At 37.7% G+C, this 16,302-nt stretch overlaps 1 protein-coding gene across 1 annotated transcript in view; it reads left to right on the top strand.

The window, feature by feature from the left end:
- Positions 1-16,302, top strand: part of LOC123873599 — a 408,734-nt gene that overhangs the window by 390,083 nt on the left and 2,349 nt on the right. Inside the window, exons 3-6 of the mRNA XM_045918485.1 lie at positions 11,636-11,796; positions 12,152-12,369; positions 14,692-14,858; positions 15,664-16,274. Of these exons, the coding sequence (XP_045774441.1) occupies positions 11,636-11,796; positions 12,152-12,369; positions 14,692-14,858; positions 15,664-16,274 (1,157 nt within the window). The remainder of the gene's footprint in view (positions 1-11,635; positions 11,797-12,151; positions 12,370-14,691; positions 14,859-15,663; positions 16,275-16,302) is intronic.

Raw genomic sequence — 16,302 nt, 5'->3', positions numbered from 1 at the left:
GCATGAAACTCGCATGTGAAAGTATTTTTTTATTAAGTAAGTAATAAATTTTCATTTCACTTCATTTTTATTTCATTTTCATTTCATTTACATTTTCATTTCATTTCTGTTTCATTTCATTTTTATTTCAACGTTTTACCTACTAGGTTCGTTTTAATTTTAAATACATATTGTCAAAAATTGCGGAGCCGGCAGGATACGAACCAGGCGTCTCCTCTGAGTATGGCGCCCGGAATATGCGTAGTCATCAAAGCGATATTCAAAGTTTTAATAAACACAATTTGCATTAAGCTCATCAGAATCAGTATCACACAACCCCATTATGCTGATGCGATTAGTTCGCCAGTCACCGGCGCCCCCTAGCGGAGCCATATTCGCAGCCACCTAGTTTAGCTTTGCCAAATTATAACCGATACATTCTGATCCGATTAAATTGGGAGGGGTCGCATATTGCTTAGAGGTTCTACCACGTTCTACCAATACTATCAAAACATGACCTCATGACTTGAAAAAATTCTGACAACCTCGCTGGCCAGTGGTAAGCGCTGTCTTATTAGTGGGAAGTCCCGGGTTTGATTCCCGGCAGGGGTATAGAATTTAATAATTTATAAATTTCTGGTCTGGTCTGGCCTGTGGCTAGTTACCACCCTACCGCAAAGCCAAGCGATTTAGCGTTCAGGTACGATGCCGTGTAGAAACCAAAGGAGTTGGGTTTTATAAAAACTGCCATAGCCCAGGTTAGCACGCTTCCATCTTAGATTGCATCATCACTTACCACCAGGTGAGATTGCAGTCAACTTGTAATGGAATTTTTAAAAATGAGAATTTTTAATTTGTATAGTGGTCTTTAAAACAATACGTTTTCCAGTATCCACATAAAAAACAAAGAACAATAGGTTGATATTGACGCGACAAATTAATACTGCAACAATTCAAATTTCATATCTCACATACAAAACAATTTTGCACTCGAAATGGTTTTTGTATTTTTTTTTCCAATTTATTGAAAATAACCGCTATTCTGAATAACTGTTACTTCAGAATAAAAATAAATAAAATTGGATGAGTTTGTGGATAAAAAATAAAAATCATAGCCCAATGGGACGGCAATCTGACACGATCGGAAGGAGATCAGAATGGTGATGTTTCTGATACGAACCGCTAAAGTGTGGAATGCCCTTCTGGCATCCGTGTTTCCTGCCACATATACCTTCAAGTCAAGAGTGAATCTAGACATCTTCTAGGCAAGTACGCTCCAGCCTAAAGCTCATCATTGCTTTTTATTAGGTACACTACTAGGTGATGCCCGCGACTTCGTCCGCTTGGATATAGGTTCTTTAACAATCTCACGGGGACTCTTTGATATCCTGTGATCAAAGTTGCCTATATTAATTTTCGGGATTCAAGTTACCACTGTAAGTACCTTTCATGTGAATCGGTTAAACGGATGGATCTTTAAGAATCCCGTGGGAATTCTTTGATTTTCCGGGATAAAAAGTACCTTATGTAATTCCCCGGTATGTAAGTTAATTCTGTACCTTTTATCAAAATCGGTTAAACTGTTGGGCCGTAAAAAGCTAGCAGACAGACAGACACACTTTCGTATTTATAATATTAGTATGGATGGATATAGATTTTTAGTATGAAGGATGATTGTCGTCAAGCACAAGTGTATGTCACAATAAAAAAACATTAAGTATTGTTTAACTTAAGAGTTATACTTATTGTTGTTGAAGTAAAGATGGAAAATATTTGATTACTTCAAAAGCAAATCGAAATAAGTACATAGCTACATGTGCTTACAAACTCAAATATCAGCAAAGAACAAAGAAAAGAAACAAGTTTGTCGCGACGCTAGAAAGAAACTTTTATCATTAACTGTTACACTTGGAAATGTTTTCACGCAAAGTGCTTGAGCATGAAATATTCGTTTTCTATAGATATAATGACACCCCGGCGTCTGTTTGACAAAGGCCTTAATAATGAAAGAACAAAGTTCAACAAATTGTCGCGCCTGTCCCGTCTTTATACTTTACGATACGATCTTATGCGATCCCTAGTGGTGAAAAGATAAGTGACCTAATGAGGTTCAGCCAGACATAATGTAATGTTTTAAAATCAACGAAAAAACTAAAGGAAAGCTCTGTAAAATTTCTTTTTTCGAAGCTTTTTTCTATTATTTAAGTTACTTTAATATTTTCCTAAAATGATAAATGGTAAATTCTTGAATGATACAGCTGCTATTTCAGTAGACCAGAGTAGCTAATTATGAAATAATCAAAAATGATTATGGAGAAAAAATGTTATTAGCCATTTTGCGAGTTTGATTCCCAGCCCAAACGTCCGTAGCTTGGCTACAAAAAAAAAATAGTTTTCGGGGTTACTATGTGACATCATCATCGTTGCAGAAGAGACAATACTTTCGACGATCAAAGAATATCGTATCGAATGCGTTAGTAGTAAAGCAACCCCGTAATGAAAGACAAATCGGTCCACGGCGCGCGCGACGAATGTCGGCAATAATTTAGGCCATTGTTAACATTTCCATCGCGGCGCGAGACAAATGTGTCCTTTTACATAGATATAATAATCATAAAGATACAGACTTTCAAAATTTCGGTGGTTCTTCAAACTTTATAAAATACATGACGCTGTGTAAACATATGATATGAACTTTTTGAGCTGCGTTTTAGTATCGGTTTTTTAACTTGTGCCCAGCCCATTGACACTTTAGCTTCGCAACTCACTGAGCTATACCGGTTACTCTGGTTCTTCGACATCTATATAGGATCCTCATTTCTGATTTGATCACGTAGATAAACTCCAAGCATCTCTCTCCATCACCTCTGAAGGACTGAGTTTTCTTATGAGGCCTATAGTTTATGACCATGTCATAGTAATTATTATTTAATTAAAGATAAGTACATCACTACCCATCATTATCCATATCATAAAGTGTGTATGTTTGTTGGTTTGTCATTCAATCACGTCACAACATAACAGATTGCAACAATTTTTTGCATTGGTTTATTTAAAGAAATAACATAGGGTACTTATATTCCGCAAAATCAGAGTTCCCACGGGATTTTGAAACGGCTAGTCTAATCATAAACCTGCCACTGATTAATGTAAATGTCATTCCGAAGCGGGATTGGCATTATTGAAGCGAAAAGTAATAACAGCGCAGCATTAAATCATGCATTATTAAACGCCCCCATAGTTCCAGCAGGCAAATGATTACCATTTAGCAATTGACTAATGAATTGGCCAAACAGATCGCGATGATTAGCGCACTGGGGGTGAATACCTACTGTATGCTTTCTATTACAGCTCGTTCACACAGGCTGCGTAAGCGTAGACGTAGCGCGTACCATTTCGATTTGCGTTGTAATGTATGGAAATGTATGAGACATGTTACCGCTTGCGTGGCGTGAACGTTCGCGTAGACGTAATGCGTGCAGTTATGTCTACGGATTCGCACGTGTCACGTGTACGTGCTTGGTGTGAATCGGCCTTAATTGTATAATTTTGACAGTTTCGCAAAGAATAGTGAGCAAACCGGTCGTTATCACGGCCACTCTTGATACTTATTTACGTCGGTTGATAATAAAAACTCATCTAACAACGTGATTAACAGGGAACTTAAAATATATCCACTGAGATTCCACGCTTGTAAAGATTATTTTTAAAGTATCTTTTATCATTAAATTGTCATTAAGTGGAATCGTTATTGTTACACTAAAAAGCATCTAAAAAGCTATGAAAATAAATAATTTTAATAGTTTTTCGATTCATGCTTTGTCTGATACTACATATTAACATACACACACGCACATACTCACTCACACACAAAACTACATATATGTAGCTGAGTCTTCTGACACTGTAGTATAGGAGAGTTCCAGTCTTGATGCGTGCTTTAACTTGTGATATCTAGGTTTGTATATCATTGTATCTTTTTCATTTCCCATCTTATTTCTGACATTGACGCCTTCATAAAGCCGATCTATTGTCCCCAAAAACTAGGACGAGGAAATAATAATTTATGAGTAATGTTTATAATTCATTTTATTCAATTGCTTTTTGGAATTGCTATAAGACCTTTTGTTATAGTACAAACAATTTATAATTTAGAATTAAGCCTCAATAAGCTTAATTAATACAAATTTTAGTTTAAAATTAACGAGAATCCAGTGCAACTTTATTAAGTTCATGTTAAATCATAATAATATAATTAATGTTAACTCTTTGTAAGTTTTTTTTTAAATTCTTGTCTCATTTTTTTCTTCACAACCCATTTTCAAAAGGCAATGTGAGAATTAAAAATTTCCCGATATTAGAATTTTTTCCTTCATGTCAAACAGGATTTATATGAAAATACATCACCACACACCATCATTCACAATTTGGCAACCCTTTATTGTGATAAATTATGGTTCCAAAAAATATATTTCTTTTATTTCCACAAAAAAAGTATTTGATTATTTCACCAAAGGTTACTTGTAAGAGATTGCTTTAGCAATAAATCCGCCTTTGCACCCTTATGTTAAGTTTCTTCTGTGTTTTCTGTTGTATGTTTGTGTGTGCAATAAAGAATTCTAACAAGTGTAAATAGAAAATGTATAACACCCCCGACAGTGAAGGTTACAGTAACTAGAAAAGAGCTGATAACTTTCAAACGGCTGAACCGTTTTTTTTTTGGATTATAGCTAAGAACACTCCCGATGAAGTCACCTTTCAAACAAAAAAAAAACTAAATTAAAATCGGTTCATTAGTTTAGGAGCTGTGATGCCACAGACAGATACACAAATACACACATCAAACTTATAACACCCCTTTTTTTGGGTCGGGGGTTAAAAAAAATCCGTACCGTTTTCAAAGAAGCTTGTTTGCCTTATTTCCTATAACAAAACTACATATACAAAACTGGATGTTTCTTTGGGCAACTTAATTTGAGATCCACAATTATAGGGAGTAATCCCTTTCAGCATTCGATGTCAAAGCGCGGCGCCTCTCACTACTCGTTACTTGTAATTTTCTGTTCAAAAGTTTCACGATTAAAATTCCTGTGTACTATACATTGAACGTCAGATCTTGAATTAATTCAATTTTTAATCCCAAATCTTCAATGTAGACTATTCCTTGTATACATTATAAAGGGAACCTCTGTGCAAAACTTCAGCTTCAAGGGTTGGGGCCCGTCTAGTAGTGGGCCGGCCACTACTAAGCACTAATGCACTACTAACAAATGCGGATTGGCAGATTTCACACGCCTTTGAGAAAATGTGCAGAACTCCAGCCATGCAGGTTTCCTCATGATATTTCTCTTAACCGTTGAACCCCAGACCTCCTGAATTGGTTGACTCCTGCTGTATCGTTACCAAGCGAAAATTTAGAAAAATTAAATTTGATTCGAGTAGGTATAGATTTTATTCGAAAGGTAATGGACACTGAATGTGTAGGATGTAACGAATTCGTAAATTTTCTTGATAGGGAGGCGCGTCGATTCAAATTTGTCAGTTTTGTGGAACCGGGGCTAATGTATTCGCGAAAGTTTGGTTAAGCCGACTCATTGGGTAAAGTCTCGGAGGGAACACGGGGTGTTACCTGATGGAAATCAGTTCGGAAGGGTTGACGGATGCTAGCCAATAGTTCCTAAACTTCAGTGACAACCTACCTATACTTAATGCTTGAAAAACTTTTGCCTGATGACAAACCTTAATTGACGCGGACGAAGTTGTGGGCATCAGAATAAATAGCAATTATATAATTGCTATTTGATCTATGTTTCAGTCTACGTATATCCATCCCCCTGTTATCTATACCTAGTCTAAATTTTAATGAATAATAAAAATTAATAAATTAGTTAATATAAATTAATGAATTTGAGTTATTTTCCACCGAGGGTCACCATGTTATACAGGTTGAGGAGCTCTGGTTCAAGGTGTTGGGGGTTCGCCGAATTTCGGCATGTCGGATTATTTCGACGAATCGGTAATTAGATTTAGGGCACGTGGTCGGAATAAAGCGTATGTTGATTTTTCCGAACACGTTTGTGAATGCTAATGTAGTTTTATTTGCTCGGTTACGTCAAACAAGGACTAAAATGTGAAAAGTATGAAATCTTTCAGATCTTTTCGGAAGGGCTTTTTTATCTGAACTGCTTGATAAAATATTTATTTGCAAGCCTTACGATACAATTTATACTAATAATATAAATGCTAAAGTTTGTCTGTCTGATGATTTTTACAGCCCATCTGTTTTACCGATTTTGCAGTTTGGTGCAAAGATAGCTTTGCATCTCTGAGAGTGATATAGCATACTTTTTGTACTGAAATTAAAGAGTTTCCACGGGATTTATAAAGAACCCTAAATTCACTTTAAAGAATATGCGGTAATCATCTACTTAGTATAGAGATAGCTTGCATCCCGCAGACGGATCTTCTTCTTCTAGTTCTGTATTCTGGGATTCTTTTCCGTAGGTACTTAGACGAAGTCATTCTGTGCGCATGGAGACGGATATAAACGTCTTTTTATCCCTGAAAATCAGGAAGTATCAGCATAAGGCATTCCGAACCAGTGGTAGATGCTCTTGCCGATTCAAAAGTACTTGTAAAAGTCTAATTGAATAAAAATATTTTGAATTTTGAATAATTTCGTGACATAAAAAGCTTCTTACAAATCAAACTATCATAAAATTTCGCTTCACGTCATATAAAAAACTTCTCTGCTAGTTTAAGGGGTGATCGCTTGCGAATAGTTTTTAATGGAAGCCAATATTTGTATTTTCCGAGTAGGTACGTAAAGGCAATTTTCGAAAACAAATAAATCGTATTGGAAAGGAAATATCTGGAACGATATGATTGGAGGGCCCTTCACGACTCGGATACAAAACAAAAGGTCACTTCGCGTTATTAATTCATTCGCTCGATAATAACGGCGATTGTTGTTGAGGGAATGGACGAACAAAACAATACCCCTTTACCATTCCATTAGTGTTCCAACAAAGTTCTAAATTTCAACAAAAGGATTTTTCGGATACGCCCAAATTTTATTTATTGACTACTGCGCTGGCCCGCCTTAGTTTCTGAAAATCATTTCTTAAGAGACGACAAACATAGTTTGGTTCTACCAATCAAACTCTTTTGTTTCTACACGTCTTCATAACGGAACGCTAAATCGCTTGGCGACATGGCTTTGTCGGTAGGGTGGTAACTAGCCACGGCCGAAACCTCCTCCGAAGACCAGAAATTTAGAAATAATAAAATTCCAAACCCCTGCCGGTAATTAATCGAACCCGGGACCTCCCACTAATAAGACCACAGCGTTTACCACTGCGCCAGAGAGGCTGTCGAAATTTTGTTCTAATAATGATATTCTATTCATACTACTGCACAGGTAAAATGATATTCAAATGTATACAAAACGTTGCTCATTATAAAAGACACTTGAAACCCCCGCGAAGTTAAAAATCTCAATTCGCGATCCCATAACGAGTTAATGCGAACAAAATTGTTGGTTCTTTACAAAAATGTAGATAGAATTACCCGTTCTCATTTTTAAAAGTAATTAGTTGAAGTTTCAGTGCAATTATGAGAGCGAAGTTAAATTAATAAGCCTTTGAAAGAGCTTCCCCCCGCCCCCCTGGGGAACACTCTATGCACCACTCCTTTTTACACTATTTTAGATTATTATCACTTTCTTTTTAACCCCCGACCCAAAAAGAGGGGTGTGTTATAAGTTTGACGTGTGTATCTGTGTATCTGTGTATCTGTGTGTCTGTGTATCTGTGTATCTGTGTGTCTGTGTATCTGTGTATCTGTGTATCTGTCTGTGGCACCGTAGCGCCTAAACGAATGAACCGATTTTAATTTAGTTTTTTTTGTTTGAAAGGTGGCTTGATCGAGAGTGTTCTTAGCTATAATCCAAAAAAATTGGTTCAGCCGTTTAAGAGTTATCAGCTCTTTTCTAGTTTTCTTGTATAAAAGAAGGTTAGATAACCGTTAGGTTCATAATATTCAAGTGTCAATTGACAAATGTCAAGCTGTCAAGATGGACGTTGCCTAAATATACATAATTATTTATTTGAAAATGATTTGTCGGGGGTGTTGAAAATTTTTAATTTACACTTGTATCTTAATTGATACTTCCAGTATCGATGTACCTATTATTATTATTAAGTAAGTAATAAATTTTCATTTCACTTCATTTTTATTTCATTTTCATTTCATTTACATTTTCATTTCATTTTCATTTCATTTCTGTTTCATTTCATTTTTATTTCAACGTTTTACCTACTAGGTTCGTTTTAATTTTAAATACATATCGTCAAAAATTGCGGAGCCGGCAGGATACGAACCAGGCGTCTCCTCTGAGTATGGCGCCCGGAGTATGCGTAGTCATCAAAGCGATATTCAAAGTTTTAATCAACACAATTTGCATTAAGCTCATCAGAATCAGTATCACACAACCCCATTATGCTGATGCGATTAGTTCGCCAGTCACCGGCGCCCCCTAGCGGAGCCATATTCGCAGCCACCTAGTTTGGCTTTGCCAAATTATAACCGATACATTCTGATCCGATTAAGTTGGGAGGGGTCGCATATTGCTTAGAGGTTCTACCACGTTCTACCAATACTATCAAAACATGTCTTGAAAAAATTCTGACAACCTCCCTGGCCAATGATAGGCGCTGTCTTATTAGTGGGAGGTCCCGGGTTTGATTCCCGGCAGGGGTATAGAATTTAATAATTTATAAATTTCTGGTCTGGTCTGGCCTGTGGCTAGTTACCACCCTACCGCAAAGCCAAGCGATTTAGCGTTCAGTTTTTGTGTCGGGGGTTTCTTTGGAGTTATGTAAAATTCAATTCACTTATTTTTCCTAAATAAGTTAGATATTAGATCCTTGTATGCGAAAGTGTGCTTGTTTATTGACTTTTTGCATGGTTAGTGGGTTTCCCCTTTAATCACACCACATCAGAGCAACGTATTTTTTTACATGGATGTACCTAAATACATCACAGTACATACACAGTAAAAGACATAGAGAGTAATTTAAGCTACTTTTTAACCGACTTCAAAAAGGAGGAGGTTCACAATTCATCGGAATCTTTTTTAATCACGACAAATCAAAGAAATCCCACGGATTTTTTACAAAAACTATTATATTTTGTTATATAGTACTTAAAGAAAATAATTACTATTGTTACTCTTGTTGATTCGGTTAGCTATTTCAGTCCATCGCGTCGCATCTTATTGTTTCTATTCCCCCATCATAACTAATTATTACATAGAAGCTGGTTTGAGGATCAGAATACGGTGAACAGATATTTCTTAAACGATTCGACTAATAGTAGTTAAGTGAGGGATTTTGAAGATAATTGTCAGACTTAGTAATAACTGGCACCGACGGTTTAAACATGCTCTCCGAGGCATGGAGAGGACGAAAAGGCCTAATTCGGAGCTCCAGAGAGACTCATCCAGTTACCAACTTGAGTCAAGGTTGCTTAACAATCGCAATCGATGGATATGCGTTGTCGCAATAACTAGCCTAATGAACTTATTGAATGAATAACTTGTATAAAGTCAGTGGTGAGTGTTTCAGTTTGGCGCATCGACATAAAAGTCACAAAATCGCAACTCATAACAATGAGGTAGCGAAAACTTTGAGTAACGGCCATCAATACAGGCACGGTTAGATTTACGGATATTGCCAAAAACCGGATAAAAGCCGTCCCGTGTTTTTGCTATTTTACGACGGGACCCACCGCGTCCTGTTTTTCAGGGTTCCGTACCCGAAGTGTGCTTCGGGACCTTGTTACTAAGACTCTGCTGTCCGTCCAATTCCATTCGTCCGCCCGTGTGTCTGTCTGCGGACTGTATATCTCGTGAACCGTTATAGGTAGAGAGTTAAAGTTTTCACACAACGTGTATTTCCAATACCGCTAAACAAGAAATAATAAAAATTTAAAATGGCGGCCACAAAATAAAAAAATTATAGTGTTACTAGAGGATGCCCGCGACTTCGTCCGCGTTGGTGTAGGTTATTGAAGATCCCGTGGGAACTGTTTGGTTTTTGGGATAAAAAGTTGTCTATGTCAATAATATGGACGCAAGCTACCTCAGTACCAAATTTCATACAAATCGGTTGAGCGGATGGGTCTTTAGGAATCCCGTGGAAACTCTTTGATTTTCCGGGATAAAAAGTAGCCTATGTCCGTCCCCGGGATAATATAAGCTAACTCTGTACCAAATTTCATCAGAATCGGTTAAACTGTTGGGCCATGAAAAGGTAGACGACAGACAGACAGACACACTTTCGCATTTATAATATTAGTATAGATTTTTTGTACGATGGCACGGAACCTTCCGTGTGCGAGTTCTCTTTCGTCAAGTGGAACGGCCTAGGTTCGAATCCCAGAATTGTAGGATACTTTGAGAATTTATATTTTCAAATTATAATACTTATCTCTTCTGGTAGAACTTACTACGAAGTGATTTAACGTTCCGGTACGATGCCGCGTAGACCATAAGTTACTAGACACGATTATGATACAGGCAACAACTACGTTAAATAAATAAAGTGTAAATCGTTCGGAATTGGGCTAACAATGGCAAATAAAAATATATCAGTTCCGAGCCAATATCACGGTCCAGTACGCACTAATTTCATCCCCCGACTACTATTGTTAATTGAGCTACGTGTTCCATCCAACCACCTTTCCATCGACCTTCAATAACCTCTACGTTGAAAGAAACTTTTCGAATAATGAAGATTTCCATGCATTTATTGCTATTATCGACAAAAATACTAGAAAAAGTGGTGATAGCTTAGTGGTTAAGACGTTGATCGAACTCGAACTTGGTATACTGCAAGGAGGGTATTGAAGCTGTTCCAGACGTAAAGTACCGCTTGACTTTGTTAGGATGCCAAGTTTCCTGCCAGCTGCAAGAACTTGCTTTAACGGGGAAAAAAGCATGGCGAGGATACATTCCTGAGAGCTCTCCATAATATCTCTCCAATAGCACACCATTCAAATTGCACTTGCAAATTGGCTGACTTCACACATGAAGTCAGCCAATTTGCAAGTAAAAGACTATGGGTCTCCTCTCTATGGGAAACTCGTTCTCAGTAGTGGGCTGGCGATGGGTTGATCATGATGATTCCTTTTGACCGAAGCCAGGTCGGGCCGTAGTACTACCAAGTAAAATTATCCCTTTATTGTCAGTCGTCACCATTTCCAATACCGTGGCTCGGTAATCCCTAATTCAGCCGAATCGGCACCGACCCTTACTAATTGAACCACGAGCGTAGGGACCGGCTGTAATTGGACCGCAGAACCCTTCATCACGCTTATTATTAACTTCTGCGCCAGAAAGTATTCTAGGACTGAGTGCTTGCAAGGAATTAATTGCATGGAGGTGCCTACTGCCTAATATTCCATTTTTGAAGTCATTATAGACAAAAACCCAGTGCATGCCAGACTTTCGTTATTTTATAATAAAGTTTTTATAAAGCCGAAAGTTTCTCTGCGTATTGTCCCCAACACAGGGAGGAACAATCAGCGACTATAAAGTTTGGATCATGGTGGCTTTGGAGATAACAATAATTAAAAGTCATTGTTTTTGCTTCAGATTGCCTCCACCTGCAACTCTACCGGGACCCAAAGGACCGCTACAAGAAGGGACAGACGAAGGCTTCCCTCTCACTCCAACACTTCCTCGGCTTCGAATCGGGGTTCAACCTCGACAAGGAGTCCAACACCATTGCGATCATCTGCCAAGATGTCACTGTGGTATGTTATCAAAAACTATCTATAAAGGTAAAAATAACAGCCAAGTGCGAGTCGGACTCACACAAGAATTGTTCCGTACCGTCGTACAAAGTATACCTGACACTTTTATGCAGAATACCGCAAGATTGCGCTATACATATTTTTTCAACAACCCAAGCAAATTTTTTTGTCAACACTGGGATTTTTATTTTGCAAAGATGGCTGCAGATTCAGAATTTGTGTGCAATGTAACTTAAGCTTAAGTATTTTACTTTGAGGTCACCATGTTTCGAATCTTCAATCTATTAACGTTATTGACATGTGCTAAGGGTTATAACTTATGAGTAATAAATATCTGTTCAACTTTCTTTTCTAGGTACTTGCCTTCGAGAGCAGAGAAAGGCTGATAGCATGGCAAGTGAAAGTGGGAGGTCAACTGGGGTCTTCCAAGGAGTACCTGGTGATGATAGGGGGCGGCGGTTCGAGGAAGCTGCCCGCTGGACCAGCGAGGTTGCATCTTCAAGGGAGAAGATTTGCTCTCACCAGCGGTGTGCCTCCACGCCTACTTGGGTTATGGGAGTTGGCTCATTTGAGGTAACTTTTTGACTCAGATACAAGTTAGTCCTTGACTGCAATCTCACCTGGTGGTAAGTGATGATGCAGTCTTAGATGGAATCGGGCTAACCTGGAAGGGGTACGGCAATTTTTATTAAAATTCCTTTGGCTTCTACACGCCATCGTATCGTACCCTTAACCGCTTTGTGGCAAGGCTTGCGTTCAAATAAGCTTTAGCAAAAAGCTTTTAAATATTCAAATGAATCTAACCACAATAAATTATTTTATAATAAATTTTATGTTGAAACTTTTACTCTACAAGCATATCGTACGGTAGATACTGCGCTAACTTCAATTCCAATGTTATTTCAATGTACTTCCTCTTAAAGATAGCATTTCTAAGCCGTCAAAATATCCCAGTAAACAAATTTCGATTCACGTATAACCCATTTCAGCAGTTCATAACTACGGAAGCAACAGTCTATAAAAATTTAAGACACCCCGCGACGATCTCGCCCGAATAAAACTGAAACGGACCATAAAACCGAGTTTGGCTGAATGCAGTCGACATACACACAATAAAACTCGATCATTTCACGACTGGCCCATAAACGCGGCATCTGCTGGTTTATGTTACTCGTCTGGCCGCCAACCAGTTAATGGCGACGACTTCCGACGTCGCGGCCGCCTTATACCGACGCCGTGCCGACGCCATCTTGGCGGCGCTCTTTGATGTGACTTGCCACTGTATTGCCAACAATGGGTTGATGCACGGGTTTTTAAAATTGTGACAGTCACGGTTTGTTAGGCGGATGAAGGATGATCCCTTAATGTTAGTTTTCCGTTCTGCCGAAAAATGGGTAGAGCTAACGTGGCTTTTGAAAAATCGTTAAAGTGACATTATACTGAACTTAGCCTACTTAGTTCTCACAAAGCAGCCAAAAAGCTCTTTAGATTGCATAAGCAGGTGTAATTTTTTTAAAATACATACCTGTGGCTTTTTCTACACCCTGAACAAATAATCCAAGTTTTAAAAGACTTTTCACAAGACATACATTATAATAATACTAGATGGTGCCCGCGACTCCGTCCGCATTTAGGTTTATTTAAAAATCCCATGGGAACTCTTTGCTTTTCCGGGAAAAAAGTTGGCGAAATCAACTTCCTGATTTTCTGGTATGAAAAGTAGCGTATGTCCGTCCCCGGGCCAACTCTGTACCTTTCATTAAAATCAGTTCAGCTGTTGAGCCGTGAAAACGTAGCAGACAGACAGACACACTTTCGCATTTATAATATCGTATGGATGTATGGATGTTGTATAGAGGAAAAATTTTTTATTTTTATTTTGTGGTGACTTTTTTATTGATTTTTGATACTTAATAATTTTATATTAATTATTTCAATGAATATAAAATTATTAGGTATTAAGTATCATATAAAAATTAAAATTTTAGGTACTTGGTTTATTTGTTTGTGCGCGCATCACTATCATTTAACTTACAAACTTACTCAAAAAATTATTAATATCCGACTAGCATTTAACAAACGTAATATTATACAAACTGTTAGTAATATAATATTAGGACGATAAACTTTAACAACTGCTACAAAGTTTCAACACACATTGCTTTAGCATCAACCGCAGTATATAAGAGAGAACGTATGAGTTGTCCAACCACAACTTTCCAGCATTCTGCTTTATTCTGCAACTGTACAATGTCGTTTAGCGTTGCGCTGTGGTTAGCTAATTGTTTTGCTATAAAGTTAACTGGGCTTAGAATAAATATTGATACACGTTGGCCCAGTGCGGATTAGCAGACTTTACACACCTTTGTAAACATTATGTACTCTCAGGAATGCAGGGTTCATAATAATCATAATCATATTTATTTTGCAAAATACGATTGTTACACCCAAACACACCCTCCAGCCCCAGACAAAAATAATTGAAACTCAAAATTACATTGAAAAAAAAAAATACATTTTGTCAAGATTAAATAAGAACATACTCGTACAAAATCACTCCTCTTCCTCACAATGTTTTGCTTAGCGGTGACAGCTTAATAGTTAAGTCGTTGGCGTTCTATTTGGAAGGTTGGGGGTTCGATCTCAGGCACACACCTCTAACTTATCACAGTTATGAGGGCATTAAGCAAATAAATATCACTTTAACGGTGAAGGAAAACATAGTAAGGAAACTAGCAAGCGTTCTCCATAATGTTCTCAAAATGTGTGAAGTCTGCCCCAGACTATAACCAAACCCATTCGATTATGAGAGAAGACCCGTGCTCAGTAATGAGCCGGCAATGGGTTGATAATGATGATCATGATTTAAGAATTATAATACTATTTTCTGTTAAGGCGTTACGGCGTGGTGGAGGGGCGGTTCTGCTTCGAAGGCGGCTCCCACTGTGGGAAAGGCGAGGGCCTCCACATGCTTATCACGGACCAGGCTCAGGACATCGCAGACGCCTTTGATGACGCCGCTCAAGGAAAACTTCAGCAACGAACAGGATCCCAGAGTACTGGTATCACCTATTATATTTTTAACCGACTTCCAAAAAAGGAGGAGGTTCTCAATTCGTCGGGATCTTTTTTTTTTTTTTTATGTATGTTCCCCGATTACTCAAAGACCCCTGAACCGATTTGGAAAATTTTTTTTTTGTTTGAAAGGGTATACTGTGCAAGTGGTCCCATATAAATTTGGTGAAGATCTGATGAATATCTTCGGAGATGGAGAACAGAGCTCCTCAATGGATAAGAGCAAATTGCTCGCGATCACTGTAATAGCTTAGTAAACAGTAGGGTTTTAACTGGGCATAGCATATTATAGTACAGTGGGGCCACTAAAAATTGTGAAATAAAAAATTTTTAAAAGAAAAATAAAACCGACTTCAAAAACCAAAAACACTAAAAAGTAGAAAATAATTTTTGTTTAGCTACACATGTAATGTACCTAGGTATGAAGTCGGGCGAGCTTCACTCTTGGATTTCTAATTTTGTTTTAATATGCTCGCTCGACTTCATACCTAGGTACATTACATGTGTAGCTAAACAAAAATTATTTTCTACTTTTTAGTGTTTTTGGTTTTTGAAGTCGGTTTTATTTTTCTTTTGAAATTTTTTTATTAGAACTAAAATCCTAACTACATTGCATGTAATTTCGAATGTTTTTTTAATAATAAACTTCACATTAAAATAATACAATTAAATTAATAATAATCGTGACACGTCGATCAAAATTATTATAATTTATACTTCGTTAACTTTAGTGTAGGTATACTACAACTTACTTACTCAGTATTTACTTTATAGTTTTAAATTAAATTACAGGAACTGACCGTGGATCAAAATCTCGACCGAATACGAGATTATCAGACTTTAACACAGCTGACCAAAGTCTACTAGACACCGCTAGTGCTCTATACGAAGAAAACTACTTTGGAGAAGACTGTGGAGAAATTTCACCAATCTGGCCATCAGCAGAAAGACGAGGAGGATTCGATGAAAGAGAATATAGACCAGATACAGAGATGAGCGTAAAACCACCTTGGAGTGGCGCAGATCACGTCACATTAGAGAGATGTTACAATTGTTTGACTAAACTTGGTATGTCTGGACCTTCAACAGTAGCTCTAAACACAGGTGGCCACTTCAACCCAGAGTGGACAATGGAAGCAGTCCCTGAAAGCAGTTCAGACAAGTCTTCCAATAGTGCAGACTACTTTACATCAAATCCCAGTAGAAATCAAGACACATGCCAGTGCAAAGATCAACCTCCACAAAGGCCTCCAAAGCCTGCACAGTATGACAAAAAGAAACCACCAGCTCCTTTACCCCAACAAGGTTGTAACTGTAAATCAAATGAAAACTTTTATCCCAGCAGCAATCCCAAAGTAGGCCCCTATGAAAATTACGATGTGCCCAAAGTTGTACATAACGAGGTAAGTAGTCTGTAATATTTAAATTTCA

Source organism: Maniola jurtina, chromosome 17 (assembly GCF_905333055.1).
Source record: "Maniola jurtina chromosome 17, ilManJurt1.1, whole genome shotgun sequence".
Taxonomy (NCBI): Eukaryota; Metazoa; Arthropoda; class Insecta; order Lepidoptera; family Nymphalidae; genus Maniola; species Maniola jurtina.
This window is presented reverse-complemented; position numbering and strand designations above follow the sequence as displayed.